Source organism: Vipera berus (genome assembly GCF_964194415.1).
Source record: "Vipera berus genome assembly, chromosome: 12".
Taxonomy (NCBI): Eukaryota; Metazoa; Chordata; class Lepidosauria; order Squamata; family Viperidae; genus Vipera; species Vipera berus.
The window spans coordinates 17,301,137-17,329,016 of NC_138215.1; the positions used below are offsets into that span (position 1 = coordinate 17,301,137).

The following is a 27,880-nucleotide window of genomic DNA, read 5'->3' on the forward strand; positions in this document are numbered from 1 at the left end:
TGATGGGTTTCAGCAGCACCACTGCGCCTGCCGCTCCAAAACTAGGGTGTTTTTTTTTTCTTCCCCTACATAGGTTGGCTTAATTGCTGAAATGCTCACTGCTGTGGAAAACCGCAAACTGTGTATCTTGCCCTTAAGGTCAACGGCCAAGTATCAAAAGTGCCAATTTAAATGTAGCCAGTGGAGAGATTGCTATTACAAAAATGCCACTGGTCTGAACAGAAGCAGAACAGTGCAGCCCAAGCGCCACAAACTCTTGTGTTACAAGGGAGAAGAAATTGTCCGATACCAGACCTGGGGCTTTCAAAGGATCGCAAGGTTTGCAACTAACCTAGGACTCTGCGTCTCTATGAGCTAAGCTGTCTCCTCCGCTTGGACCATCTTTACTCAAACTGTGACGATCGGCAAATTGCAAAGATTTGCAACGTTCCTGTTTTACCCAGAATCCCGCAATCTGAGACTTGAAGGGTCTGCTAAAGTCATCAACTCTACTTTCCTACAAGAACTGGTGCCCAAATACAAGCATTCCCTCAAAATAGTCCTCAAGTCCTTCTTCAACACAAACAGCTAAAGGGATCTTTGGCATCCTATACCAGGGGTAGCCTAAATGGACTCCAGAAGATGGTAGAGGACAGGAAGGCCTGGAGGAACGTTGTCCATGGGGTCGCGATGGGTCGGACATGACTTCGCAACTAACAACAACAACAACAACCAGGGGTAGGCAACCTTGGCTCTTTTTATGGCTCGTGGACTTCAACTCCCAGAATTCCTGAGCCAGCCACGCTGAGGGGAAAGGGAGAGATTTCCAAGCTGAGACACGCTGGCTCAGGAATTCTGGGAGTTGAAGTCCACGAGTCATAAAAGAGCCAAGGTTGCCTAACCCTGTATACCATTTGAGACAACCACTTGTCTGAAATGGTATAGAGTTTCCTGCCTGAGCAGGGGGTTGGACTAGAAGACCCCCAAGGTCTCTTCCAACTCTGTTATTCTATTCTTATTCTGTTCTCCACCATTTCTCTGTGGGATTGGGCCCAGAGTTGGGTGACCTTCACTACTAGTAGGCTCCTTCTGAAGTTCTAATGGAATTTGCCTTCTGGGAAAGGAAGGGCACCATTCCAAGACCTGCCAATTAATTCCAATTCTGTTTTGTTTTTTGAAGGGAAAAGCAAAGACAGGATGACTACAGTGGCACAGAATGCAGAACCAAGATATTAATTTGATTCAAGGGCCTCGGACATGATAATATGAAGAGAATATAGTTTCTCTTGGTCTGCCCCAACATTGTAATGGAATGGAAACCTTGAGAGAAGCGGGGAAGAGAAGTTGCCTAGGGCAGGGGTCCCCAATCCCCGGTCTGTGGACCAGCATGCCAGCAACTGGTCCATGCAAACAAGCGAAGCCCCATCCGTGGCATGCAGGCAATACACACCCCCTCCAGTCCACAGAAAAAGCTCTCTCCACGGAACCGGTCCCTGGTGCTCAAAAGGTTGGGGACCTCTGGCCTAGGGAAAGATCAAAGAAGAGAAGGAAGAGCCCACCCTTGTTTAGCGGTCAGAGAAAGAAAATTAGGGTTTGTCCTAATTAGTCGGATGGCTAAAAGTGGTGGCGGAGAAGTTCGTACCTTCAAACGTGTAAGATTCTGATGTATCTCGTAGCCTGAAGCAGATATAACTCACCTAATGGGGTTTCTTGCCTGAGAAGGATGATGTCAGGCCCAACCCAAGAATGACATAGAACAATCCAGCCCAAGTCTAGTTCTTTATTTGCTCACACCAGGAAGACAGAATCTTGCCAGGCCAAACCTATATTACTCGAACCCTAACGGATATACCCTGGGAGATTCTAAGAAGTGGCTACCCCAACTCTCTTTGTCTGTCTCATATCCAGCTCTGGGCTGGGCTCTTGTCTCATCCCCCCCTTTTTGTAATGTGCTCCCTTCGTTCTTGGGACACTACCGTTTCACTGTGGTCCATCACACTGTTCTCCCCCTCCATAGGGACCATCCCTCACCCATGAGCTCTAAACCACACCGAGAGCAGGTCAACCACATCATCCTCAAAGATGACTTAAACCAGGGGTGTCAAACTCAATTTCATTGAGGGCTGCATCAGCATTGCGGTTGCCCTCAAGGGGCCGGGTGGGCGAGGCTAGAGTGGGCGTGGCCTACTGGGTGGGCATGGCCAGCTCTACATCGTTCGCATCAAGGGTGCCTATGGGGGCCTGGGCAGGAATGGGACAGATCTGAGGGTCTCTGGCAGAAGGGGGGGGTCTCTGGGCCAAGGCAGTGGGGGCCGTTCCCTCACTGTTTCCAGGATGGCTTCGCGGGCCACATGAAACCACTTCGCGGGCCGGATCCGGCCCCCGGGCCTTGTGTTTGACATGTCTGACTTAAACCAACCTGGCTGCCTGCACCACCCATTGGAGAAATTGGCTGAGCCTACAAAGAATGTTTATTTTTAAAAAAAACAACGAAGCCACCTACCTCCCCGGCCTTCGCTATCTGCTGGTTTCACTTGGATTGGACGATTCATCTGCCAAAGGAAACACAGAAAGGATTGGTGAGGTTCTAGGCTTGTCTAGAGTCGTTCCATGTTCTAATACGAACCCATCTTTCTGAACTGGGGTGTGTGTGCGTGTCCAGATTTAGATACTATCCACAGCCCTCTATGTGTATGCGTCCGTAATAGATGCTGGAAATTCAGCCTTGTGGCTCATTTTTCCGGCAGCACCTTTGTTGAAATTGACTGAGCACCACGATGGAAAAGAAAAAAAAAAGAAAGAAAGAAACAATTTAGTTTTTTTTGGTAGTTCCATGCTAGGACCCATAGTGAGCAGGTAATGTCGCCACAAAACAGACAAGATAGGTTTTGGATCACTTGGCAAAGATCAACCCTAAAATAAATCAGACTGCCATAATGAAAGAAGAAAGGTTCTGAGTTCCAGAAAAGGACCAGTGGAAAAAAAGCCTTAGAAAGGAAGATTGCGTGCTACATTTTGGGAGGGTAACTCCTAAGAACCTTTGCAACAATCTCAATTGATCCTTTTTCCTCTAAATCCTGCATTGAGGAATTGGCTTCCACGCACTTCAGTCTACACAAGCAATTATTCTAGATCTGTACAATTTTAGCTTTTCTATCAAGCTTCACCTCTATGCAACATAATTTCGGAATGGGTGGCCCCCCGACCTTAATTTTCTCGATGGAAAGTTACTGTTTGCTACCTGTCTCACAACTAGTATTGTCTCAACAATTGCCTAACTTATTCTCCCCAATGTGAAGTTTTAGACCAGCGTTTCACAACCTTGGCAACTCTAAGAGGCGAAGACTTCAACTCCCAGAATTCCCTAGCCAGCAAGCCGGTTGGGGAACTCTGGGAGTTGAAAGCCACCCATTTTAGAGTAGCTAATGCTGAGAAACACGGCTTTGGACCGATCGAGCATCATCATCCTAGATTCAAGAGGAAGCTGCTTGCAAGATTGGGAAAGCTTGGAGTTTAGCCAACACAAGACAGGAATACTCTGAAACAAAATTAGTATGGACAGAAAACAGCCCCAGCCTGTTGACTGTGGCGAGGTTCCCACGCCATAATAATATGTTGTCTGTTTGTTTTTAGCTTAGCCTGCCCTATGAACTCAGCCACGGTGGTTTATGAACTGAGCTTCATGGCTTAGGGTGTGATGGGAACCCAAGCATTCAATAAACAACGGTTGAGCAGACTGAGGCTTATTGTAATGACTGAAGCCAGTCTGGAGGTTGTGTGAAAATGCAACCTAGTCCCAGGGTGGGTGGATGGGTGAGTGAAAAAATGGAAAAGGCTTCCTGAAAGATGCTGGTCTAAAGAGCTGGCCAAAATGTTGAACTAGAAACCGTCCGCATATCAACACTTCATGCAAGCATGACTGCTTCTATCTAAGCCACTTCCTAAGGAGGCAGGATTGGAGCAAGCTAAAAAGATAAATGCTACATTTATAGCCTGGAACATCAAGCTAAGAGAGTAACATGAACTGAATACAGAAGCCTCCAGGGTACCACAGTGTTGTTTGCAAAGCCGCCTCTGTTGCCACGGTGAAGGATGCTTTTCCCAGCATCCCTCAACCGGCTGTGTGCAGCTCCTCTCTTGCCTTTTTCCGCCACCTGACCACTCTCCTCCTGCCAATCAGACTGGCTAATTGATTTGTGTATTAAGAAACATTGTTGATGGCATTTGATGGCTATTAAAGTCAATTAGAGCTCCTTCGCTTGATTGGGGCGACAGATGAATGGATACTGATGCATCCAGTCCTGCATTCAGCATTTGCGGACAAACAGACAGCCATACATCTACATACATCCCACACGCCACACCTGACCATCTCAAAGAAACCCACACACATACACCCAGCATGGCTGGAACATGTGGTGACTCTTGCTGGAAGCAATTTTTTGGACCTTGGTCTCAGGAACTAGTCAAGAACTAGCTTAGTAGCCTCAGAAGACTAGGCAGCACAGAACATGTACACCACCTTTCAACAGCCTGACATTCCGTGGATCAGTGTTTCTCAACCTTGGTAGCTTGAAGATGTGAGGACTTTGACTCCCAAAATTCCCCAGTCAGCATATGATGGACTTCGACTCCCAGAATTGGGAGTGAGGACTTCAACTCCCAGAATGAACTTCAACTTCCCAAATGGACTTCAACTCTCCAAATTATGTGGGCTTCAGCTCCCAAAATTATATGGACTTTGGCTCCCATGCTTGCATCTTCAAGCTGCCAAGGTTGAGAAACACTGGTGTAGAGAAAGAAAGATGACTTCAGTACAACCACGCAGGAACTCTTGTCTAGGTAAAAGGGGTTGAAACATTGTTTAAGCCCAGAAGATCCAGATAACATTCAGATGTGATTCAGGCAGATGCTTCCCTGAGTGTAAGAGGTCCAGCATAATCAGACTTTGCAAAATTCTGTTTTTATAGCCCACCTCTATGAAAGTAGCTTTAGCCTTGCTATGGTGTTGATTTCCGAATTCAGTCTACCTAGTCGGGCTGACGGTGTTTGGAATCAGACCATCCAATAAAAAATACTCTCCTGAGAACATGGAAGCAACCAATATCTAGTAATCAGGACATGCTGAAAGTTGAAGTCGCTTTCTATACTTATTTAATATTTATAGATTTTGCACATTCCTAACTTACTCCCTGGCATTTCACACAACCAGCTCCGCCCCTTTTGCCTGAGGCTAACAGACCAGCTGGTGAAGGAACACCAGTGACAAGTTAAGTTGCAAACTTCTAAGCTATTCTTTGGCACCACAAGTTTCTGATGTATCTTGGCAAGGGAAGCTACGATTTGGCAGACTAGCTTACATCTCTTGGGAAGAGTCAGCTACTCAATAAAGAGTCAATTCCTCTCTTAATGACTGGGATTTGCCAAGCTTAACAAGAAGGACTTTTGTCCAGTTTGGAAAGCAGAACAGACCTGCTGAACCTGGATGTGTCAGGAGGCTGGGAAATGTGGTGTGCAGAACAATCAAGAGTTTAAGTGGGTGGTGGAAAGCGATAGGTTGTAGAGTTACAGAATAATACCATTGAAATTGGGAGGTGTCTTGGTGTCCTGCTAATCCACCCCCTGCTCAATCCAGATTCCGCTTGTAGCATTCAACTACAGCTTCCCTGGCAGATGGTCATCACATTGCTTCGTAAGTACCTCTACAAAATTGGCCTCAATTTATTCCCAGCATCTGATCTTCCATAGTGTGGCGAAGTTTCTTCTCTCGGAGACCCTGGCCCTCCACTGTTGGTCAAGTCAATTGCTCATCATGACTCTAGAGTGGAAGGGAATATCCTTCTCCAGTATGGCAATGTTTCTGATCATTGAAGACAACCGACAATTCTTCTCTTCATCCCATCAAGTGATAACACAGTTGGAATCCACAAAATTAGTTTATTCATTATAACCTCATTTCCCCCCTCTGGAATGTTTAAATCCTGGGTATATGAGGGGTCCTCTGAGCTTGCTTGTTTTCTTGCAAGAAAACAAGCAAATATTCTCCTTCGTTTTTATGGGTATATTTATGACGTGGTTGAATGCTCTCCCCTTTTTTTTCATGCCTTCCACATAGCAAACTATGATACCAAAGAAAAAAAATCTTGGCGATTTTTTTTTGCCTTGACCAACTAATTTTCCATTGGTAAGGTCTTAATCCCTGATTATCTGGGTGTTGCTTGCTGGAGAGGATGTGTTTTGGTCTTGTTTCCTTCTTAATTCCTAAGATAATAATCAGGGATTAACACCAGACAGAGAAACAAGCAGAAAACAATGCCCTAATCAAGGAACTACCAAGAAGAAAGCCACACCCCCACCAACACTGGAAGGGCAAGCTGTTGTATATAAACAAGGAGCAAACTCCACACCCACTAACACTGATGGTGTTCCCTAGTTAGGTAATGAAACATCTGCATGTAAACAATCAAGTTCAGAGAGGACCAAAAACTGCACAGTTCAGTTCTGAGTATGTGTGTTCTCATCTATAGGAGAACTTAGCAGGTCCTTCAGATAACAACTTGCATCTGGCTCTGCGTCTTGTCCTCTTTGCACCCTGTGAAGTATGAGAGGGGACAGAACAGGTGGCACTTCTGATGATTCATTTCTCCAGAAGGCTACCTGGGGTTCAGGTTTCTCCACAACCTTTCTTCCTAGAAACTATTCCTCACACTTTCTTTTTTGTGATCCAAATTAAGAATGACTACAAAGAATCTAAGAAGAGTTGGCCGGACGATACCAAAGAGCTTGTAGGAGATGACAGATCCATTCTGGCCAGCTTGTTCATTTGTCACTTCAAAGCTTTGGGAGATCCAGAACAGGAGCACAAGGACATTCTCCCGTGGTTTTTCCTGAACTGATCTTCATTTGGAAACCTATCACTATCTCCACTATCTGGGGCTGATCCTGACAAGCAGGAACCATCTGGCCTTCAAAGGACACTTAGCTATAGATGAATACAGGGATCACCATCCTGACCTTCCTTCAGATATCAGACTTCAACTCCCAGAATTCCCTAATGAGCAGGACCATTGCTGAGAGCTCTGGGAATTAAAGCCTACACACCGGATTTCAAGATGTCTATGGAGATTCTCAATCATCTAGTCATGGTTGTCCCAAAGGTGCTTTTCCAAAAAAAAAAAGCAACTGGACTTTCTTGGTCTTTTTCCCCCTGGAGGAACTGAAGAAGCTTCCTGGATGAGAAGTGAAACGTTTTCAAGGAGAAAAACCAAGAAAGTCCAGTTGTCTTTTGGAGAAAGCCCCTTTGATCCTTCTTCTCCTTCCTGATCAACATGCATGAAGAGGAACAAGCCGCCCACCCACCCCTGCCAGTCAAGAAAGTTTGCCACGAACTTCTTGTCCGCCAGAGACCAATGACAAATATTTCCCTTCAATTACCCCCGGTTCATAAAGCTAATGCTTGTTCCAGGCGGCGGGCCGTATCTATCATCCCTCAGGCTGCCTCCTCACTACATTAGTTTTATGGGCCTGCGCCCTTGATGGGCACGCTGAATCCTGCCAGCGATAAGACTAACAAATTAGTCAAACTGACACCGAGGGGAATTTTTACGAGACCAGGATCCAGCCTGTATCTCCACTAGCTCGGCTTTCTTCGTCTAGAGAGCCACTCGTGGGGCCAAAGGCAAACCTAAACCCAGTTGCACCAACCTTCCTTCAAAAAGAGCACTCATCCTTTTCATGTGCATGTCCTTCCCCAGGTTGGAGGACGCTGAGTTATTTATTAAACAGGTTTATATGGCTGCCTAGCTCACACAGGGGGGTGTCTCCAGGCGGCTTTCCAAATTAAAAAATAATAATAATAAAGACCACAGCATATAAATCCCTGATCTCCCTGTCCAAATCCAATGGACAAGGGCTGTCTAGGAAGCAGAAGATAACAAGGACTTGGTGAAATCTATATTTCCAGCTGGAAGCATCCAAAACATCAGTTTACAAGCAGTGTTTCTCAACCTCAGCATCACGGATGGACTTCAACTCCCAGGGTTCCCCAGCCAGCATGCCTCTAACTGGCTCAGGAATTCTGGGAGTTGAAGTCCACGAGTCATAAAAAAGCCAAGGTTGCCGACCCCTGCTCTAATTATTCCCAAGTTGCTGAGATTGAGAAATCCTGGTCTAGAAGCAGCTGCAAAAGGATCCTAGACAGAAAAGGAAGAACAAAAGAGTTGTCATGGGGACACACACACACACACACAGAGATGCTTTCGCTTGTCCCATGTTCCAACAACAATAAAATCAATCAATAAAATTAGGAATTTCATGAAGAATGCAGAGCTAAATAGGTTGTTTGTTTTTTGCCAGAACTATGCCAGAATCGTTTAAAATATCCATGGTCTGGAGAATCTGTGTGTGTTTATGTGCTCGATGTTATACTATAAATTTAGGACATCGTTCATACTATTATGAATCTGTGTTAGTCGTCATTATGGTTGTTAGTGTCATATTTATATTTTTTGATGAATTTGTATTTATTGTAATGCAGAATAGGCGTTATTTTATGCCCTAAGTGGCTTAGAGGCTATATGATCGGAGCAGCATCGAAGCATTTGTAGCATAAATAGGCACGTACACACAAACACACAAGGGGAGCCACATTCCGTGCCAACATTTGGGCAACTACACTTCTGTTTTCCTCCGTGTCTACTTTCTTTCTTTTAAAATACATGAAAAACAAAAGACTTTTTTTTAAAAAAATAAGTAAATAAATAAATAAATCCGTGCAGGGAGAATAGCTTACATTAAACAAGGTATTGTCTTTTATAGCTTATTACAAATGTTTATTTTATTTGGGGGGGGGGGCGCGATGGCTCAGCGGTTAAAACACAGGAGCTGCCTATGTATTTGAAGCTCTCCAATGCAACCCAGACACACACAGAGAGACACACAAACACCGAGATTTTTCCCCTGGGAGTCTGCCCACCCCTTCTCTGGAATCTTCCCTTGTTCCTTCAAGTGGAGACGGAGCTAATGGTTAATCAGGAGTAATTATTTCTCCCCGTGTTTCTTTCCCCAGTTCTGGCGTTCCCAAGGGATGTTTCCTAAATCCTGTTGACAGAGATTACATGGGCAGCAGGAGAGCGTCCCTGAGGAGACAAGGCAGCCTGCAGTCAGCCCGTTAACAACGCAAGGCGGCACATGAAACCACAGGCAAGTTCCAGCTGCACCGAGTCAGCAGGGCAGCATGGTGGCTGGCCCAGTTACTTCTGCGGCAAAGCTCAATTGTTCCCTTGGATCAATCCGACTGTGCCAGTCATTCCCAGCCTGGCAGCTTTGGGCTGGGGAATTCTGGGAGTTGAAGTCTGCATGTCTTAACACGGCTGAGGTTGAGAAACACTGCTCTAGAGGCTGTGCACCCCAGAGGCACTAGCTTGGGATAGGGTGTCCTAGATTCTCCTTTTGGTTGAGCCTCACAGCATATGGAAATGAGGAGGATGGACGGATGAGGATGATTGATGTTATCCATCCAGTCATGTCTGACTCTTGGCGATTCTACGGGCCTGGGTGTGTGTGTCTCCACATCTTCCGATCATGCGCTACTTAAATATACGGACACTGGCCCTAAACCAGTTCCTTCTTGGCATCTTTGGGCTCTACCGTCCCTAAGCCCAGCTAGCTTGCACAGTGAGGATGAGCATGATGGGGTTTGTAACCTATCACAATGGAAGGAGGAGAGAAGACTAGGTTGGATGACCCGTGGGTTCCTTCTTGAACTCAGATGACTAGCTTTAGGCTCGGTGGAGAAGTGACCTTCCTCATGAACAGGATTGCCCGCTGGTCTCTAACAGAATTGGGGGAAGGACTTCTGGAGTAGGCTAAGGAGGAGGGGGGGGGGAGAGAGACTTCTTCATGGGTTTTGCTGCGAACCATAACAAACAACAAAGCAGAAGCAGATATAAAATGGGAACTCTGGGGAAATGCAAAGTGGAGGATCAGAAGGGGGAGATAATTACTTTCCACAAACCCCAAGGGTGATCTGGGATGAGCTGCCGTGATGAGCATATTGTTCTTACTTCACTTCAGGAATTCTGACACCAAACTCTCAATCTGGCCAGTAGATTGAAAACTTGTCCCAAATCTCTCTAATAGCATTCCTGCTATTGTTTTAACAGTAGTAGCAGGAGTTGTAGAAGCAGTAGTAATCCCAATCATTACTACTATAGGTCTATCAGCATTGACCAAGAAGCTTCTGCCCAAGATAAATAACATTGAACTAAAAGAACCCCCCCCCTTTTAACAACCCTGTAACCCCCTAATTCAGGGTAGATTTGGGGGTGACTGGATGGAGCTGAGAGTTTACTGGCTGGATGCCCTTCCTGATGCCTATGTGGAGTTCACAGCAGATATTTTTTTTCTTTGCACCCTAGGAGAGAAATATCTGCCGCTACCTAGGATTGAACTCTCAACTTTCCAAGTAGGAAGCAAGGGTCTCCACCACTAGGCCGCCACGCTGCTCTTATAACACAGTGTTATTGTGTTATTAATGACACTGAATTAAGTAAAAAAAAAACCACAACACTGCCACTTGGCATTTAGTTTGTAGCCAGAGACAATCAAGTGGCTGGGTCTCTGAAATTCTCTAGAAGTAGCACCTTTTCCTTGCCAGAAAACCCAGTGTTCCTCTATCTCCCCAAAGTCATAAAAACAGCCAGAGTGCTTTTGTAACACTTGGAAGACTGATCGGTCCAGCGCCGTAGAAGCTTTCCATGGTTTACTGAAGCCCACTTCCTCAAAAATAAAGCAACCCCTTTTGAGATGGAGGACAAGAAGATTTCCTTGCCTTGTGGAAAGTTTACTTCATCAAGACAAATTGCTCACCAGCAGGACCGTGAGAGTCCTGGTCTGCTTGGGGAGGCATCTTCGGAAATCAATTGGTGTGAACATACTTCTTCAATTCTTGTCTCCCTCCTACGCTTGGCAGCAGAAGGAATAGAGACAAAGAAGGGGGGGAAACCCCAAGCAACCATCACTCTGCTTTCTGATAAACCCCCTATGTTGATGCCTTCTTTCTCTCTTCAAGGATGCCATAAGGCTGGCTGGCTGAGGAAGAAAAGAAGCAGCATCTGAAAATGGCGGCCGTAGTCACTTCGTCAGCTAAATCTCTCTGAGTATCTCATGCCCATCACATCTGGAATTATAAGTGGTTGAGATGTGTTTGAATATTAGTAGCTTGGGTTGATAGTTGGCTGGTTGGTTTAATCTCCAAGCTTGGCAATTTGCTCGCAAACATTTCATCACCATTCGAGGAGACGTCATCAGTGCGCTTTGAGTTGTGTTTGTCTGTCAGAACACGGCCATGTTACTCGGAAACATCCGAACAAATAACAGTCATACCAATTTGCATCACACAAAAAGGTATTTAAAGGCCAGTGCTCTGACTGGTGAGCATAATTCAAAGCACACTGATGGCCTTTCCTTGCAGGGTGACGACACGTTTGCAACCAAACTGCCAAGCTCGGGGAATGATAAGGCTCAGAGAAAGGTTCAAACCTTGGCGGCCGCGTTACCTAGTTTTCTTCTATTCAAGTCATCCAATTTTCATTTCGTGCGGTAAAAATGCCTGCCTTAAAAAAAAAATAACAATTTAAAAAAGACACACTGAAATTCCCTCCGATGGGTTTGGTGACATGAGCATCTTTGAATAAATAAGTTAGGATTTCTTTGAGTAGAGAAAGTTATCCCTGACATTCATCACTGGAAACCCTTTATGGTCTTTAAAAGAGGAAATGATTTTGTGATTTGTGGTTTTGGTGTTTAGGAAGAATAGGTCATCGAAAGAAGAGGCTTCTGATGTAGTCTTAGAGACAGAGATTTGATCAGACTAGAACGGCTGAGAAGAAAATCAGATGTCACACACACACACACACTCCATGTTTTCTGTACTTTTCTGTTCATTCTCATTTTTTCTATCTCCTTTTTATTTTGGTTTTTTTTCTACATTTTTTCTAAAATATTTCTTAGGTGTAAAAAATTTTTAAGGAAGTAACTGCATAAGTTAGAAAGCTTTTTTTAAAATTATTATGACCATACAGATGAACGAATGAGTAGGAGGGGATTTGGCCTTTCACTTAGTACAGTTACACTAGAGTAAGCAGTGCTGTTGCCTCTTGGCGACAGCGCTGCCCTTACGGTAGCATGTGGACGTTTTCCGCCCTTCAGAAATCGTGGATGGGAGGGGGCATCTGTTCCGAATTTCTTGCAGTTGCCCCTCTCGCCATGCAGAGCCCTGCGTGAAATTAGATAAATTGCTCTCAAATGAGTGAGCCCAGTGTGAGATATTCTCCAAGGCAGATAAGACGAATCTTTCCTCTCTGTGTGCCTCAAGTCGTGGAAATGCAACAGTCAACATGAGGCAGGATAAGATTTTGAAACAACACGACAACAGTGGAACAGGTAACAATAAATATCACTGTGTTTTGTACACCTCTTTTCTGAACAGATGCACAACGGTGGAGGGGGAGAATCCTAAACAAACCAATTGACCCTTTGGGCTGTCTTTATCTCCTTTCAGAGTCCTCTCTGGGGCTCTCTTTGCCAAAAATCACTAGAAAAACACTATATTGCAGAGGCGTAATTTCCCATTGGTAGCCGGGCAAAAAGCTACGTTAGAAGTACATAATGTTTGGATGGGCTTAGCACAGTTTTAAAAAGCTGCTCTGAAGGTTCAATCCTGATACACACCTCCATTCAACCTTGCTTTCTCACAGTAATATCTTCAGGTCCTGGGCTCATGAATGACCCTAGGGAAGGAAGGAAGGAAGGAAGGAAGGAAGGAAGGAAGGAAGGAAGGAAGGAAGGAAGGAAGGAAGGAAGGAAGGAAGGAAGGAAGGAAGGAAGGAAGGAAGGGAGGGAGGGAGGGAAGAAGGAAGGAAAGAAGGAAGAAAGGAAGGAAGAAAAAGAAAAAGGGAGAGAGAGGAAAAAGGAAGGAAGGAGAGGAAAAAAGAAGGAAGGAAGGAAGGAAGGGAGGGAGGGAGGGAGGGAGGGAAGAAGGAAGGAAGGAAGGAAGGAAGAAAAAGAAAAAAGGGAGAGAGAGGAAAAAAGGAAGGAAGGAGAGAGGAAAAAAGAAGGAAGGAAGGAAGGAAGGAAGGAAGGAAGAAGAAAGAAGGGAGGGAGGGAGGGGGGAGGGAGGAAGGAACAAAGGAGGTTCTCCAATCACTGAGGAAAAAATAAGGAAAAAGGACACTCTAAAAATTTACCTTCCTCCGTGCCAGAATGATGGCCATCCTTTAAGCACATCCCTTTTTCCACATGAAAAGAACGGTGCGCTATAAAGGTTAAGAAGGGCCTCCAGCCAAACCACAAAATCAGAGAACAAGCACACCCACCACCGTTAGCAGAAAGCAGTCTTGTGCCAATCATCTCCCGAGACCCTCGTGACTTTGAGATGAACGGCCCCAACGTATTTGGCCAGAAAGGAAGGGCTGCCGTCTGTGTGAAGTGTGTATCGTGCCTTGTCAAACCATTCTTCATTTCTCAGCTTTGGTCAAGTTTCTCTCTGTAATGGCTTTGTTTTCTTAGTTCAGTGGGAGAATAGTTTGCTTTGCCCCCCCCTTCTCTCTTTATCTCTCTCTCTTACACACACACACACACACACACACACACACACACACACTGGCAGATAGTTTAGTTCATCTTTCTCCTCTTAACAGTATTGCCATGAGGCTTGACCCAGTGGTTGCCAAAGGGAATTAAACACACACACACAAATACAGGTAGCCCTTGACTTACGATCACAATTGAGTCCAAAATTTCTGTTGCTAAGTGAGCCGGTTGCGGGTTTTACCCCATTTTACGACCTTTCTTGTATCCGCTGTTAAGCGAGTCGCTGCAGTTGTTAAGTTAGTAAAATGGCCGTTAAGTGAATCCGGCTTCCCCATGGACTTTGCCTGTCAGAAGGTCGCAAAAGGGGATCACGTGACCCCCCCGAGGACACGGCAACAGTTATAAATGTGAGTTGATTGCCCAGCGTCCGAATTTTGATATTTGTGACCACTGGGAGGCTGCCATGGTCGTAGCTGCGAAAAATGGTCATAAGTCACTTTTTTCAGTGCCGTTGTAACTCTGAATGGTCACTAAATGAACTGTTGTAAATGGAGGACTACCTGTAGAGTAACCATCACTTTTATCTAACCAGTTCAGGCAGGAAACTTATACCATATCTAAGGGGCTGCCACAAAGAAACGGGGTGGTGGTGGTGTCAAGCTCTTCTCCAAACCACCTGAAGGCGGTTTTGTTCTCCTTTGCATCCTGGGTTCTCCTCAAAGGACCGAGAAACCCATCTGAAATGAACGAAAGGCAAGACAAGAAGCAACGGATGGAAACTAGTCAAGGAGAGAAGAAACCTAGAATTCAGGAGAAACTTCCTGACAGCTAGAATAATGGAAGTTTTTAAGAGGAGATTGGACAACAATTTGTCTGAAATGAGTGTTGCCATGGGTTTCCTGCCTGAGTAGGGGGCCGGACTAGAAGACCTCCAAAATCCCTTCCAATTTTCCCGATACTCCCATGTTACACCTCTACTCCATGAGCTGCATTGGCTACCAGTTGTCTTCCGAGTGAGATTCAAGGTACTGGTAATGGTGTTCAAGGCCCTACATGGCATGGGTCCGGAGTACCTTAGGGAGCACCTGCTGCCGGCATCAACCTCCCTTCGCCCTGTGTGTTCCCACAGAGAGGGCCTCCTCAGGGTGCCACCGATCAGAGAATGTCGTCTGGTGGCCCCCAGGGGGAGATCCTTCTCTGTGGGCGCCCCGGAGCTATGGAATCGGTTGCCGGTTGAGCTCCGGATGGCGCCCGACCTCCGCTCCTTCCGACGTGATCTGAAAACACATTTGTTTGAACAAGCCGGCTTGGCCTGATAGGGGGTGGGTTGGGTTTTTTATTGCTCTTAACATTTGTATTTATCGTTTTTATTTGGGCATTATGTTTAATTCCTTTTTAACTTTTGTATTTTTTGTATTTTATACATCTGCCCTGTTCACCGCCCTGAGTCCTTCGGGAGAAGGGCGGTATATAAATAAAATTAATAATAATAATAATAATTCCATTTCAGACAAAGGGTTGTCCAATCTCTTCTTAAAAACTTCCAGTGCTGGAGCACCCACAACTTCTGGAGGCAAAGCTGTTCCACTGGATAATTGTCCTCACTGTCATGAAATTCCTCCTTAGTTCTAGGTTGCTTCTCTCCTTGATCAGTTTCCATCCGTTGCTTCTTGTCCTGCCTTTCGTTCATTTCAGATGGGTTTCTCGGTCCTTTGAGGAGAACCCAGGATGCAAAGGAGAACAAACTGGGGCTTTCTCTTCCCAAACCTGAGAACTTTACTCCGGTGATGTAATGCTGAAAGGCACATGACTGAAGACCCAATAAACAAATTAGCAGTGTCTCCATGGAAAGGGATATTTGCTGCATGGCATTATTGCATTATTCACATCCGACACATCTCTGTCTTGCTTTGCAGAACGTGCGCCAAGGAGAAGCACCTCCCTCACCTTCTCCTCCTGCCCCTGCCCAACCCTTGGTGCTTTGTCACCTTGTTTTCCTTCCACCCCCCCAATTCCTCCCCATTGGATCCGCCCTCCCCATCCTACAAACACTACCATTATATCTGTCACTCAGGCAACAGCCAGTGCTTCCCGAGTGTCGCCGTGGAGATGTGTCATGTGCTTGATAAGAGAAACCATGGTAACTGAGGGAGGCGGACACAGATGAACAATTCACTCTGCCAGCTGATCGTAGTTTGGGGGAGGTTGATGGAAAGAGTTGAGGCAAGCAAGGGCGGGTCTCCGAAGAGCCTGCTCGGATCGTGGTGGAAAGACGGGGAGGTGTGAGAACAGCACCCAGCGTAGGCCAATCCCCTTTGCCTGCATGTGCCTGCGAGGGTACCCAGAGCAAGGTGGCAACATCCCTCCCCTTAGTGGCAAATCTGCAGACTAGAAGCGTGCAAGGGAGCTGCGCTTTGAAGCCTCGCCCAACAGTTCCAGGAGCCAGAGGTTTCTCTCTGTGCATTGCACAGACACAGAAATGCCTCCCAGGGTGTTCCCTGGCCGACAAAAGAGCCAGGAGGGGATTCTGTGCGAGCATAATGCGTGTGTGGCAGCCTCGGTTGGTGCCTGGTACTGCCGGAGGAACCAGTTGGAGCCCTCAAGGAGAAGCAGTGGGCTGGCTTTGCTTCACGTGGCTTTTAGAAGGGGGGCTTTCTTGAGGGAAGGCTCCCCCGTGGTGCCTGGAAAGTGCGCACATCAAGGAAACCCACGCACTTTCCTGCATGGGTGCAGGAAAAGTGTACGTAGGAGCTGTGGTTCTAGAATGCCTGCTTTGTATGCAGGAGAACTCCACCACGTTTCAGGTCCACATTTCTCAGTGGGATTTTTTGCAAAACTCCTGACTGAAAGTGTTGAGTGTTGGTATTCTCAGAGAAGATGGTTGGGCACCAAAGGGCTGTCCAGGGAGAAGGTATCTTCCCATCTTCTCTGATGGTGCTGTGGCTGGTGTCCCATTGGCTTCATCTGAACGGTATAAGGACAAGCGAAGCACAGGTAGTGCACTTAGGTCAGGGGTAGGCAACATTGGCTCTTTTATGACTCGTGGACTTCAACTCCCAGAATTCCTGAGCCAGCATGGCTGGCTCAGGAATTCTGGGAGTTGAAGTCCACGAGTCATAAAAGAGCCAATGTTGCCTACCCCTGGCTTAGGCAGACGTAACTACAGCTTCTCCTAATGACAGATCTGTGGGGTAAACCTCCCCACCGCTGAAGACCACGAGTGTTAGATGAAGCTTTACTGAACAAGTCTAGAACGCTTAGTGTTTTTCAACCTATCTGATCTTGCAAGGTGGCTGCAAGTTTAGAAGAAAACAAAGAAGACAAAGGAATGTAAAATACTTTCTCAAGTTCTTTGTTGAACATTCAGGGTAAGTATGACATAATTGCAACAAAGAGAAGGGTCCTTGTAGGTGCCAGTGGCAAAAAGAAGCGTGGGACCTAAAGCAAAACAGATGTTTGATTACTGCTGTTGTAGGAATGAAAGAGGATCTATTGGGGTTTGGTCAAATTCAGGATATTTTCAGAACAGGGGGGTTCTTGGTGTTCTCTTGGTGGTTTTCTGGAAGACCTTTCACCACCCAATTAGGTAACATCATCAGTGCTATCATCTCACACTGATGGTGTTCCTCAGTTGGGTGATGAAAAATCTGCAAGAAAACAGACAAGCTCAGAATTCACAGTTCAACCCTGAACTACAAATATTCTCTTCTACTGGTATTTTCAGAAGAACTGGACAAATTAGAAGCTCTGGAAAAGCTGGATAGAGGAATGGAGAAAGGAGAGGCAACCTGAGTAGATTTTATCCAGAGATCAGGATGCCCTAGGATGCTCAGCCACAATCCTCAGATTCTCTCCCTCCCTCTGCGGATCTTCACACCAGCATCACACAACATATATTAACTCCATTTTTCCCTTGGCAAGCATTTGCTTTGCAATGCACCTGTGCAGGGTGAAGATTGCTTTTCGCATTGTCAAAGCAAAATGTCTCTTCTGAAACGGCAACTGTCTCTAAGAGAAGAGGAGGAGTCTTAAGTCAATATTTACTCCCCGCTAATATTGGAACTAAAATGCTGAGTGCGTTTGTACAGATCGTGCTAACTCAGGTTTATTTTAAATCCCAGTTTCCTGGCTAAGCCACAGTGGGCTAGCAGCTCATAATTCCACATCAACTTTTTGGACTGTGGATGACAGGCCCCAGACAACAACAACAGCAACAACAACAACAAAAGATACAGGGAGATTCTTCCAAGCTGAGTTCTTTGTTGTTCCACACTTACAGCACATCTTGCCAGACTGAGGACTTTCCTATCTGTATCTACAACATACTCTGGGAACTATTAAGGAGGGTCTGCCTTTACCTTCTTTCTCTCACACATGGTCTCTGGGCTGAGTTGCCTCTTATTCCTCTGGAATGCAGCCTTTCCCTCCTGGGGATCCATCTCCTCACTCCATCCCATCAAATCATGTGTGGACTTCAACTGCCCGAATTAAATCAGCCACTGTGGTGTGAACGTCAAGTCCCAGAATACCTCCCTCACCGTATGTCAAGGCCCCAAACCAAGAATGACACGTGGCAATTTTCCTCAGCTGCTTTCTTTACTTTTCCACACCTATAGACAGAATCTTGCCAGACTGAGGACACTCACCATCTGCCTTTAGAATATACCCTGGGAGCTATTGAGGAGGGTCTCTCTTCATCCCCTTTCTCACACACAAGATATCTGGGCTGAGTTGCCTCTTATTCCTCTTCTGGAATGCCTCCCCTCCTTCTTGGGGATCCCCCTCCTGATTACACCCCATCACACTGGGGCTTTAAGACCACGATGGCTTGTTTGGCTGTCATTTTCCCCAAGCAAAATCCTGCCTACAGACCTCTATCCACATTGTAGCCCCCAGGCTCTGAAAAATACATTAAGAGTGACTCTCAACTATAAAAACATTCTCTTCTCTCCCGCCCCCACCCCCTCAGTGCCAGGGCAAATCCAAATCACATTTTGACTTTTATGGATGAAATCCAGTCTTTTAGAATGAGTCATTGATGATATTTTAGCTGGAGTTTCTAGCATCAGGGTTAAAAGGGGACAGCCTGTACTCCTGGACCACAGAAGAGTATATGTGGGTGGTAAACTGTAAAAATTGGAAGGTTTTTTTAAATAATAATGTAATATAAGCAAATTAATGTAATGTAAATATTGGTGAAGCAGAGAGGGCCAGGAAATTTATAAGAGGAAGTCTGGCATTTCAAATAAAAGCTGGAGAAAAAGACATTGTTTAATTGGAAAAGAAAAAGCACAGAAAAAAAACAAAGTTTGTTTAGTAAGAACCTTAGAGATGAAGGAAGGAAGGAAGGAAGGAAGGAAGGAAGGAAGGAAGGAAGGAAGGAAGGAAGGAAGGAAGGAAGGAAGGTGCTTTTGTTAAGTAAAATTTCCAACGGGCGAAAAAAAAAATCTGCAACAATTTCCATGAAATCTCTACATCACTAGGATCTTTAGCTATTGTTACATGATATAGAAATTCATTAATAAAAGGAAATAAAGATAAACATAAAATTGGTCCATTAAAAATAAGTTTTAAAGATTTGATTTAAAGAAAACTAAGTGCTCAACAATTCTGATCTTCCCGCTTTCTTGACGTAAGCCCCTACCAAGGCTCTGACGCTCAACACTGCCCAACGCACCAATGTCCTTTAGGAAATTAGGAGTCTGTCAGGTGCAAAAACCTGAAGGGCCACCTCGATTCTCCTAGTTATTAAGCACGGTGGAAACAAATAGCGGCTACTTTGATTGGGGAGGGTGTGTGGAAAAGGTGGGGTCCCTCCGCCAAGCTGCCAATCACCTTTATGAGCAGAAGGGCTTTGGATGGCATTCGTTTCCCCAGCTCCCATGCTATAGGCTTAATGTAATAAAACTCCAGTGAGTATGATTTAGAATAACATTTACTGAACAGGCCAATGTCATTTTGATGTGTCTCTCTGCTTTGCTCGCCGGTTATTAAACTCTATTGATTCTCCGGGACTGTCTGATGTTTATAAATGTCAAACTGCTTGGCGTATGTTGAACTTCGGGAGCCAGAGAACTTTTTGGGTACGAGGCTGAGAGATGGGCCGGATGGAGGGAGAAAGGGGGTGAGCGTCTACGCTCACTGTCATTCTGGGTGGGTGTTTGTGACCCCCACCCTCTAGGACAGTGTTTCTAGCTGGGCAATTCTGGGAGTTGAAGTCCCCACATCTTTAAGTGGGCAAGGCTGAGAAACAACAACAACAACAACGATGATGATGATGATGATGATGATGGAAGGGATCTTGGAGATCATCTATTACAACCCCCTGCTCCGGCAGGAAAACCTATTCCATTTCAGACAAATGACTGTCCAATCTCTTCCTAAAAACTTCCAGTGTTGGAGCTTCTGCAGGCAGATTGTTCCACTGGTTAATTGTTCTAACTGTCAGGAAGTTTCTCCTTAGTTCTAGGTTGCTTCTCTCCTTGATGAGTTTCCATCCGTTGCTTCTTGTCCTGCCTTCGGGCGCTTTGGAGAATAGCTTGACTCCCTCTTCTTTGGGGCAGCCCCTGAGATACTGGAAGACTGCTATCATGTCCCCCCTGGTCCTTCTCTTCATCAAACTAGACCTACCCAATTCCAGCAACTGTTCCTTATATGTTTTAGCCTCCAATCCCCTGATCATCTTTGTTGCTCTTCTCTGCACTCTAGAACTCTGAAGTAACTCATTTTCTGCCCCTTGGGGATAGCTAAGAAAAAACAAAGAGTGTTTAAAACCAACCAACCAACTAACTAACTAACTAACTAACTAACTAACTAACTAACTAACTAACTAACTAACTAAGCAAGGTTTTGTTGACAATCCTCTAGGACTTTCCCTAGTATATTTTTAGTCCGTCAGCAAAGTTTGGCTTCTCCCTAGGCTTATACTGTAGCTCTCTTCCCCTTGTGGGCAGATGGTGTTGTTGGAACTGTGTGAAGGTCACAAAACTCACAATCTGGACCCTGAACGTGGAGAGACTGATGGCTACTTCTGTGTATTAGAACATAGAATCAAAGGATTGTGGAAGGGACCTGGGAGGGCTTCTAGTTCAACCCCCTCCCTGTGGCAGGAGATTCTATTCCTTCCCATACAAATGGCTGCCCAATCTCTTCTTGAAAACCTCAGTGATGGACCACCCATTTAGGGACCACAGAAGTGACCTTCCAGCCTTGCCTTGAAGGATCCTTGAAGGCCTACTGGATGAACGGGCTCCTCTTTCACTTCCCCTCTTCCCCCGTTCTGACTTTGCTGGATCTCCCTTTCAGATCTGCCCTCACGTTGGGCTCAACTCAAGCTTTCTTTTCTTTTTCTCCTGTGTTCTTGCAGCAGCTTGTAGCAAAGTAACCAGACACTTCTCTTGTCCAGCTCCATCCTCTGAATACCAATTGACCAGTGGCTTGTTACGGACAGGACAGCCAGCTGCCAACACACACACACACACTAACATTTTATTGCAGCCGTGGCTGCTACAGTGCCCACAAAACCTTCTCTTTTTTCCCTTCCAATCTTTGAGAGAGGGCAACTGTTGCCACTTTGGACAGCCCCATGGTCACTCAAAGGGCCAGTTCATTGAGAAACTCTAGTTACTATTTTTTGTTGCTGCTATTATGTAAACAGCCCATCTTTCCTTGGGAAGCTTGTATTACAATTATTAGATTCTTCTTTTATTTTGCACCAACTATCAATCTGGGAGGTCAGATGGTTGGGCGAAGAAGGCAAGAGTGTGATGGCCACATCAAAACTCAAACTTAATAATAATAATAAAGTTGGAAAGGACCTTGGAGGTCATCTAGTCCAGCCCCCTGCTCAGGCAGGAAACCCTATACCATTTCAGACAAATGGCTGTCCAGTCTCTTCTTAAAAACTTCCAGCGTTGGAGCATTCATCACTTCTGGAGGCAGGTTGTTCCACTGGTTAACTGGTCTAACTGTCAGGAAGTTTCTCCTTAGTTCCAGGTTGCTTCTCTCCTTGGTTAGTCTCCATCTGTTGCTTCTTGTCCTGCCTTCAGGCGCTTTGGAGAATAGCTTGACTCCCTCTTCTTTGGGGCAGCCCCTGAGATAGTGGAAGGCTGCTATCACGTCACCCCTCGTCCTTCTCTTCATTAAACTAGACATGCCCAATTCCAGCAACCGTTCTTGATATGGTTTAGCCTCCAGTCCCCTGATCATCTTTGTTGCTCTTCTCTGCCCTCTATCTAGAGTCTCAACATCTTTTTTACATTGGTGGTCTTCAGCCCTGGCCAGGCACTATTCTGAATATACAGTGACAATGGCTCAACACCATGTGTGAAACCAACAAATGGAGTAGAGGCCAATTTGTGTTATTAATGTACAAATAAGGATTTTTACACCACTCAGCTCTTACGGTAGCTTAAAAATTAAACACCGCTACTATAGGATGGAACTTGAAAAAGAATAAAGTTGCCTTCCTAACTCAGCCATCGGTCTGCAATAAATAGTCAATATATTCCTTAGGGACGTGAATGGGCATGTAGTGTTGTATAGATGATGTCATGTCGCTGGCAGAAAACTTGAATGAAATTTGCAAAAAACAAAAAAACACATTAGACTTCCTGATGCAGAGCAGTCACAGATTTGAGCATTGATGTATTGAAGACCGACAGAGTTGTGCTTGACAGGGATAATGGAGTTAGTAATCGCAACTTATCCATAAATGATGAAAAACTAGGAAAATGGAATGTTTACTACTAACATGAGAAAATGGGTGTAAAGTCTAGAAGACAAGCCAATGTTGGTCGAAAGTCATGGATCACATGTGGCCTATCGAGAAGAATGAATACATGTCAAAAGAAGCCAAGGACCAAGAAACAGCTTCTGCCCAATTTGTGATGAGCAAATTCAAAGAGCTGGTTCTACCAGGAGAAGCTAAATAGAACGGGAACGGGATCTTTCCGTCCGTGTGTATTTAAAACAAGAAAAAAATAGAAAGGTGGAGTGTGATTTTTTTTAAAAAAACCCTGAATGAAATAATTATGTGGAGGCTCTTTGGTCCTACAAATGGAACAAATGAGAATTAAATCCCAAAATAAACAGATGAAAGATTGCATCTATGGAGATTCTCAGTCATCCAGGTCATGGTTTTCCCAAAGGTGCTTTAAAAAAAAAAGCAACTGGATTTTCTTGGCTTTTTCCTTGAAGACGTTTTGCTTCTCATCCAAGAAGCCTTTTCAGTTCTGACTGGTTCCAACAGAACTGAAGAAGCTTCTTGGATGAGGAGCGAAATGTCTCCAAGAGGGGGTGGGGGAAAAACCCCATGAAAGTCGAGCTGCCTCTTGAAAAAAGCACCGTTGAGATGAGAGAGGAGCAAATAGCTCAGGAGGAGTGGAACCAGCTAGGCTGAGTGGAGTTCAGATGCTCAAAAGACAAAAATTAAAGAGCAAAAGGTCACATATGAAGTAATACATGGATGTGAGGGAAGCCAAGATGGTTTGTGAGGACAAAAAAAAAAGAAAAAGAAATAAAGGAGAGAGAGAGAGAGAGAGAGAGAGAGAGAGAGAGAGAGAGAGAGAGAGAGAGAGAGAGAGAGAGAGAGAGAGAGAGAGAATAGAATCAGTGTCCAATTTCATTATGCATCTTTTCTTTTTCTTCTCTCTCTCTCTCTCTCTCTCTGTGTCTCTTTCTCTCTCTCTCCCTCCCTCCCTCTCTCTTTCTGTCTCTCTGTCTCTTTCTGTCTCTCTCTTTCTGTCTCTGCCTCTCTCTCCCTCCCTCCCTCTCTCTCTCTCTGTCTGTCTCTCTGTCTTTCTCTCTCTCTCTCTCTCTTTCTCTCTCTCCAGCTTCTTCCCCCCTTTCTGCATTTTGCAGATTTCTCCTCAACTCAGCAGGAATCCCCTGGTGTGGCCTGTGCTCGAAAGCATCGGCCCTAGAGACGGGTCTGGCTGCAAGGCCGAATCCCCAAGGGGCCACCCCTGGCCAGAATCCTGGGGACGGTGGGCGGGAGCTGTTCCTGGAAGGTTCCTGGCTCCAAACACTGCTTTTCCCACTGCAGAGCCGGAAACTGCATCTCTGAGTCATAGATAGCTCCGTGCAATTCTTTCTTCCCTCCAAAGCCAAACGAGGGTGCCTTTTTCCCCCCCTCCCCCTCCCTTTTTTTTCTTTTTCTTTTTGGCAAGTCTGGTGCGTGCCTTTTATTTGCTTCCCCCAAATCGCTCAGTTAGCAGCAGCCAGATTACCGTAATGCAGAAATCGCTTGTTTTCTTTAGCAGCCGAAAGAGGGGCCACCGTGCAACCCCCCCAAAACCAAACCGATCTCCTTTGGCTTCGCTTCAGCTGAAGAGCAAGTGAATCAGGCAGACCCCACTCTCTTTTCAAAAGCCACCAGATTCCCGTTAACTTAGCCTGGCAAGCCAAAAGACGCAAGCCACACATTTCCCTTTTTCCTTTTTGGTTATCTCTCTCTCTCTCTCTCTCTCTCTCTCTCTCTCTCTCTCTCTCTCTCTCTCTCTCTCTCTCTCTCTCTCTCTCTCTCTCTCTCTCTCTCTCTCTCTCTCTCCCTCCCTCTCTCTCTCTCTCTCTCTCTCTCTCTCCTTCTCTCTCTCTCTCTCTCTTTCTCTTTCTCTCCCTCTCTCTCTTCCTCCCATTGTGAGGCAGAGATTGCCATCCTTCTCTGTTCACAAAGAACAACAACAACAACAACAACAAAAGAAATACAGGCCAACATTGGCTAGCTTCTGGAAGGGAAGAAAAACATCTCTCTGGCTAGGTTGCCGTAGAGCAGAAAATGTATTTTTCGCTCCAGCGCAAAGAAGAGAATCCTGGAAAAAAACAACAACCAAAAAAAACAACCCAGGAAGAATCCTTGAGCATCCAGCTTAATGCGTGACGATGCCAACGCCCGTTCAGAAACAAGCAGTTGTCTAGACATTGTCTTCCCATCTTTCCCCGATGCTCCATTGTTCATATTTTCCCCTTCTCGATGGCTTATATTACGTTCCACGATCAGAAAGAACAGTGTTTACGTTTCTCCACTACCCTCCTTAGATCCAAATCTGGAGGCAAACCAGAGGGCATTCCAAAAGAAATCAATGAAGCTCAGCCTCTCCTGCAACCGTCTCCTTTTTTTTCGTCTGCTGAAAACAGGCTTCACCGGTCCTTGAGTTACGACCACAGCTGAGCCCAGAAATTTCCCTTGCTAAGCGAGACGTTCATTGATTAAGTGAGGTTTGCCCCGTTTTATGACCTTTCTTGCCACACCGCTTAAGTGAATCGCCGCAGTTGGTTGAGTTACCAATACGGTTGTTCAGTCAATCCGGCTCCCTCCCCCCCCCCCCGTTGCTTGTCAAAAGGCTCACAGAAAGTGATCACCTGACCCTGGGGCACGGCAACTGTCACAAGCACGAGTCAGTTGCCAAGCATCTGAATTTTTTTTTTTTATTGAAAAGTTTTAAAATACAGTTTTCCTTTAGAAAACCCCCCTTCCCCCTCCCTCCTCCCCTCCCTCCCTCCCCCCTATCCCCCCCTCCCCCTCTCCCTCCTCCCTCCCCTGCCTCCCCCCCCCTACTTCCCCTCCTCCCCCCCTCCCCCCCCCAACTTCCCAGAGCAAAATACAAGGTATATATCTAAAAAACACTCATAAACAATCATATACTAACAATTATAAACTCTAAAATCCATCACTCTCTAACTTATATAGAGTAAACCAATCCTTAACAATACTAAATATGTATAAAAAACTAAAATAAAAGAAAACTAGCGTCATTCCCATCTATGTTCTTCCACAATTCACTATTTCCTAAACATATTCTCATTTACACATCACAAGCACCTATCCCTATTAACCTCTCTAGCCAAAATAGGCTATAATAGATAGTTCTTACACAAATTAACCCACATTAACCCACAAAACTTTCTTCCTCTTCCTCTGTAGTAAATTGTCCATTAATTCCAAATTAAAAATTCTATTACCATACATATCATCCCAAAACTCTTAAAAACACAACTACCACTTGACTATCAGTATGTTGTGGAAATTCCATAGATTTCTACTAGTCCTATTTTCTTATCTTTTTTGAGCGTTTTAAGGCAGCACCCTCTGTTCTCTAGGATCATCCAAAAGAGTTGCAGCTTGATCTCCTCCTGTACCATTCTCGTCTATCTGTCCATCTTCATCCTCTTGATGTTCTCCTTCTCCAGATCCCTCTGCAGCTTCCAAAAGTGTTGATAGGGTTGCTTTTAAGACATTGTTGTAAAAATCATGCGCTTGCTTCACCGTACCCAAACAGTACCTTTTGCCTTCATACATGAAGCTCAACCCAACTGGGATCTCCCATCTGAACCTTATATCTCTTTGCTTGAGCTCTTGCACAAGAAATATAAAGTCCTTCCTTCTCTTTAAAATCTTTGGAGGAATTTCTTTTAGAACCAAAACTTCTTGACCAGCAATCACCACTTTAGTATCATAGGCAGCTTGTATAACTTCATCTCTAATTTCCCTTTTTACGAAATAAACCACCACATCTCTAGGCAGCTTTCTCTGTTTAGCAATCCACGAGTTCACACGAAACACTTTGTCCATGCCTTGTTTTATTTCAGATGCTGGATGGTTCAATACCACCTCAAAAGCCTCAGAGACCAACTGCTTTAAATCTTCCTTAATATTCTCTTTTAGGCCTCTAATTCTAACAGCAAACTGCATCTGGTAAAATTGAGCCAGACTCAGTTCGCTATCCATTTTGTCTTTTAAATCTTCAATTTCCAGTACTTTTGCTTCTAATATAGCATTCTTTTGAGTCAGTTCTTCCACTTGGTCATCCAGCACCTCCACACATTTAGCTACTTTATGCACTGAGGACAAAATGTCTACCTTCATCTCTCTGAGTTTCTGTTCCATCCTTTCTTCCATTCTCTGCTCCAATTTCTCCAATTTCTCCTCCATCTGTGCAAATTTAACACCCATTGACTCCAAAATTAACTGGGTATGTTTTTCAAGATCCTTCGATGTCAATATATCTGGAGAATGCAACGCCTGCAGTAATGATTGTTGTTGCACCGGAGAATTTCCAGCACTCCGAAAAGTTCTAGGGGGAGGTTTAGACGCCATCTTTTACTTACAATTGTGACGCACTTTCACTTTAAGTTTTAAGCAAAGTCCATCAAGCTCGAGAGTAAAATAAAATAATCCTCTTCATCTCTTCATCATTCCCTCTTGTACTGCTCTGCCTGCTCTTTTCCTTTCATAGTCTCTCCTTCAAGCAGGGATGGTCGCAGACGCCTGGCTCTGCTCCATGAAATCCGGAGCAGAGACGCTAGCCAGCTGGGAGCAGCCCAGGCTACGGGGGAGTTCAATCCTTCAGCCGCCCAAGCTCCAAGCTCAGGCGGCCCCGGAGAACTCAACCCCTACCTGGGGGCTCACCCCCTCCTCTTCTCCCGAGGAGGGGGCTTCAAATTCGCCCGAACAGCTGATCGGCGCTGTTTCGGGCGAAAATCACTCAGCTGAGCCGCGGGCAGCCCGGGAAGGCTGCCTCCGTCGCCGCGGAGCCACCGGAACCCAAGCATCTGAATTTTGATCGCGGGACCCGTGCGGATGCTGCAACAGTCGTAAATGCGAGAAACGGTCCTAGATCACTTGTTCCAGCGCCGTTGTAACTTTGAATGGTCGCTAAATGAACTGTTGTAAGTCTAGGGTGACCTATGTTCAGTCTACAAGGGTCTAAACCAGGGGTCCCCAACCCCCGGTCCATGGACCGGTACTGGGCCGCAGCACGCCAACAACCTGGCTGCACAAACAAGCAAAGCCCCATCCGTGGGATGCAGGCAGCACACAAAACCATGCACTCTCCGGTCCACGGAAAAACCTCTCTCCGCGGAACCGGCTCCCGGTGCTCCAAAGGTTGGGGACGTCTGCTATAAAGAATATAAGGCAGGGGTCCCCAATCCCCAGTCCGTGGACCAGTACCGGGCCGTGGCACACCAGCAACCTGGCCGCACAAACAAGCAAAGCCCCATCCGTGGGATGCAGGCAGCACACAAAACCACGCACTCTCCGGTCCACGGAAAAACCTCTCTCCGTGGAACCGGTCCCTGGTGCCTGAAAGGTTGGGGGCCTCTGGTCTAAACGTCTTTCCAAAGTTGATGAACTACAGCTCCGTGTCTCCAGCCAACATGGACCAAGGTTAGGGATGCTGGAAGCTTTAGGGCCAAAGAGTCTCACCTGGTGGCTGGATTCACAGTTTGTGGACAGCCACATCTGGCTTTGTTGTGAAGCCTACAACAGAACCAGAGTATCTTCTTACCCTTGTTCCCCAGCAGATGG

The 27,880-nt window shown here is 45.6% G+C and overlaps 1 protein-coding gene across 17 annotated transcripts in view; it reads right to left on the minus strand.

Annotated features, from left to right (window-relative positions):
• The window catches only part of CELF6 (CUGBP Elav-like family member 6), a gene marked incomplete at both ends in the record, with an annotated part of 109,445 nt that overhangs the window by 20,099 nt on the left and 61,466 nt on the right, over positions 1 to 27,880 (minus strand). For 11 of the 17 annotated variants that reach the window (XM_081337765.1, XM_081337759.1, XM_081337768.1 and 8 more), the window contains one exon: positions 2,479 to 2,531. In XM_081337765.1, the coding sequence (XP_081193891.1) occupies positions 2,479 to 2,531 (53 nt within the window). The remainder of the gene's footprint in view (positions 1 to 2,478; positions 2,532 to 27,880) is intronic. The other 6 variants (XM_081337757.1, XM_081337763.1, XM_081337758.1 and 3 more) reach the window with 1 other exon arrangement.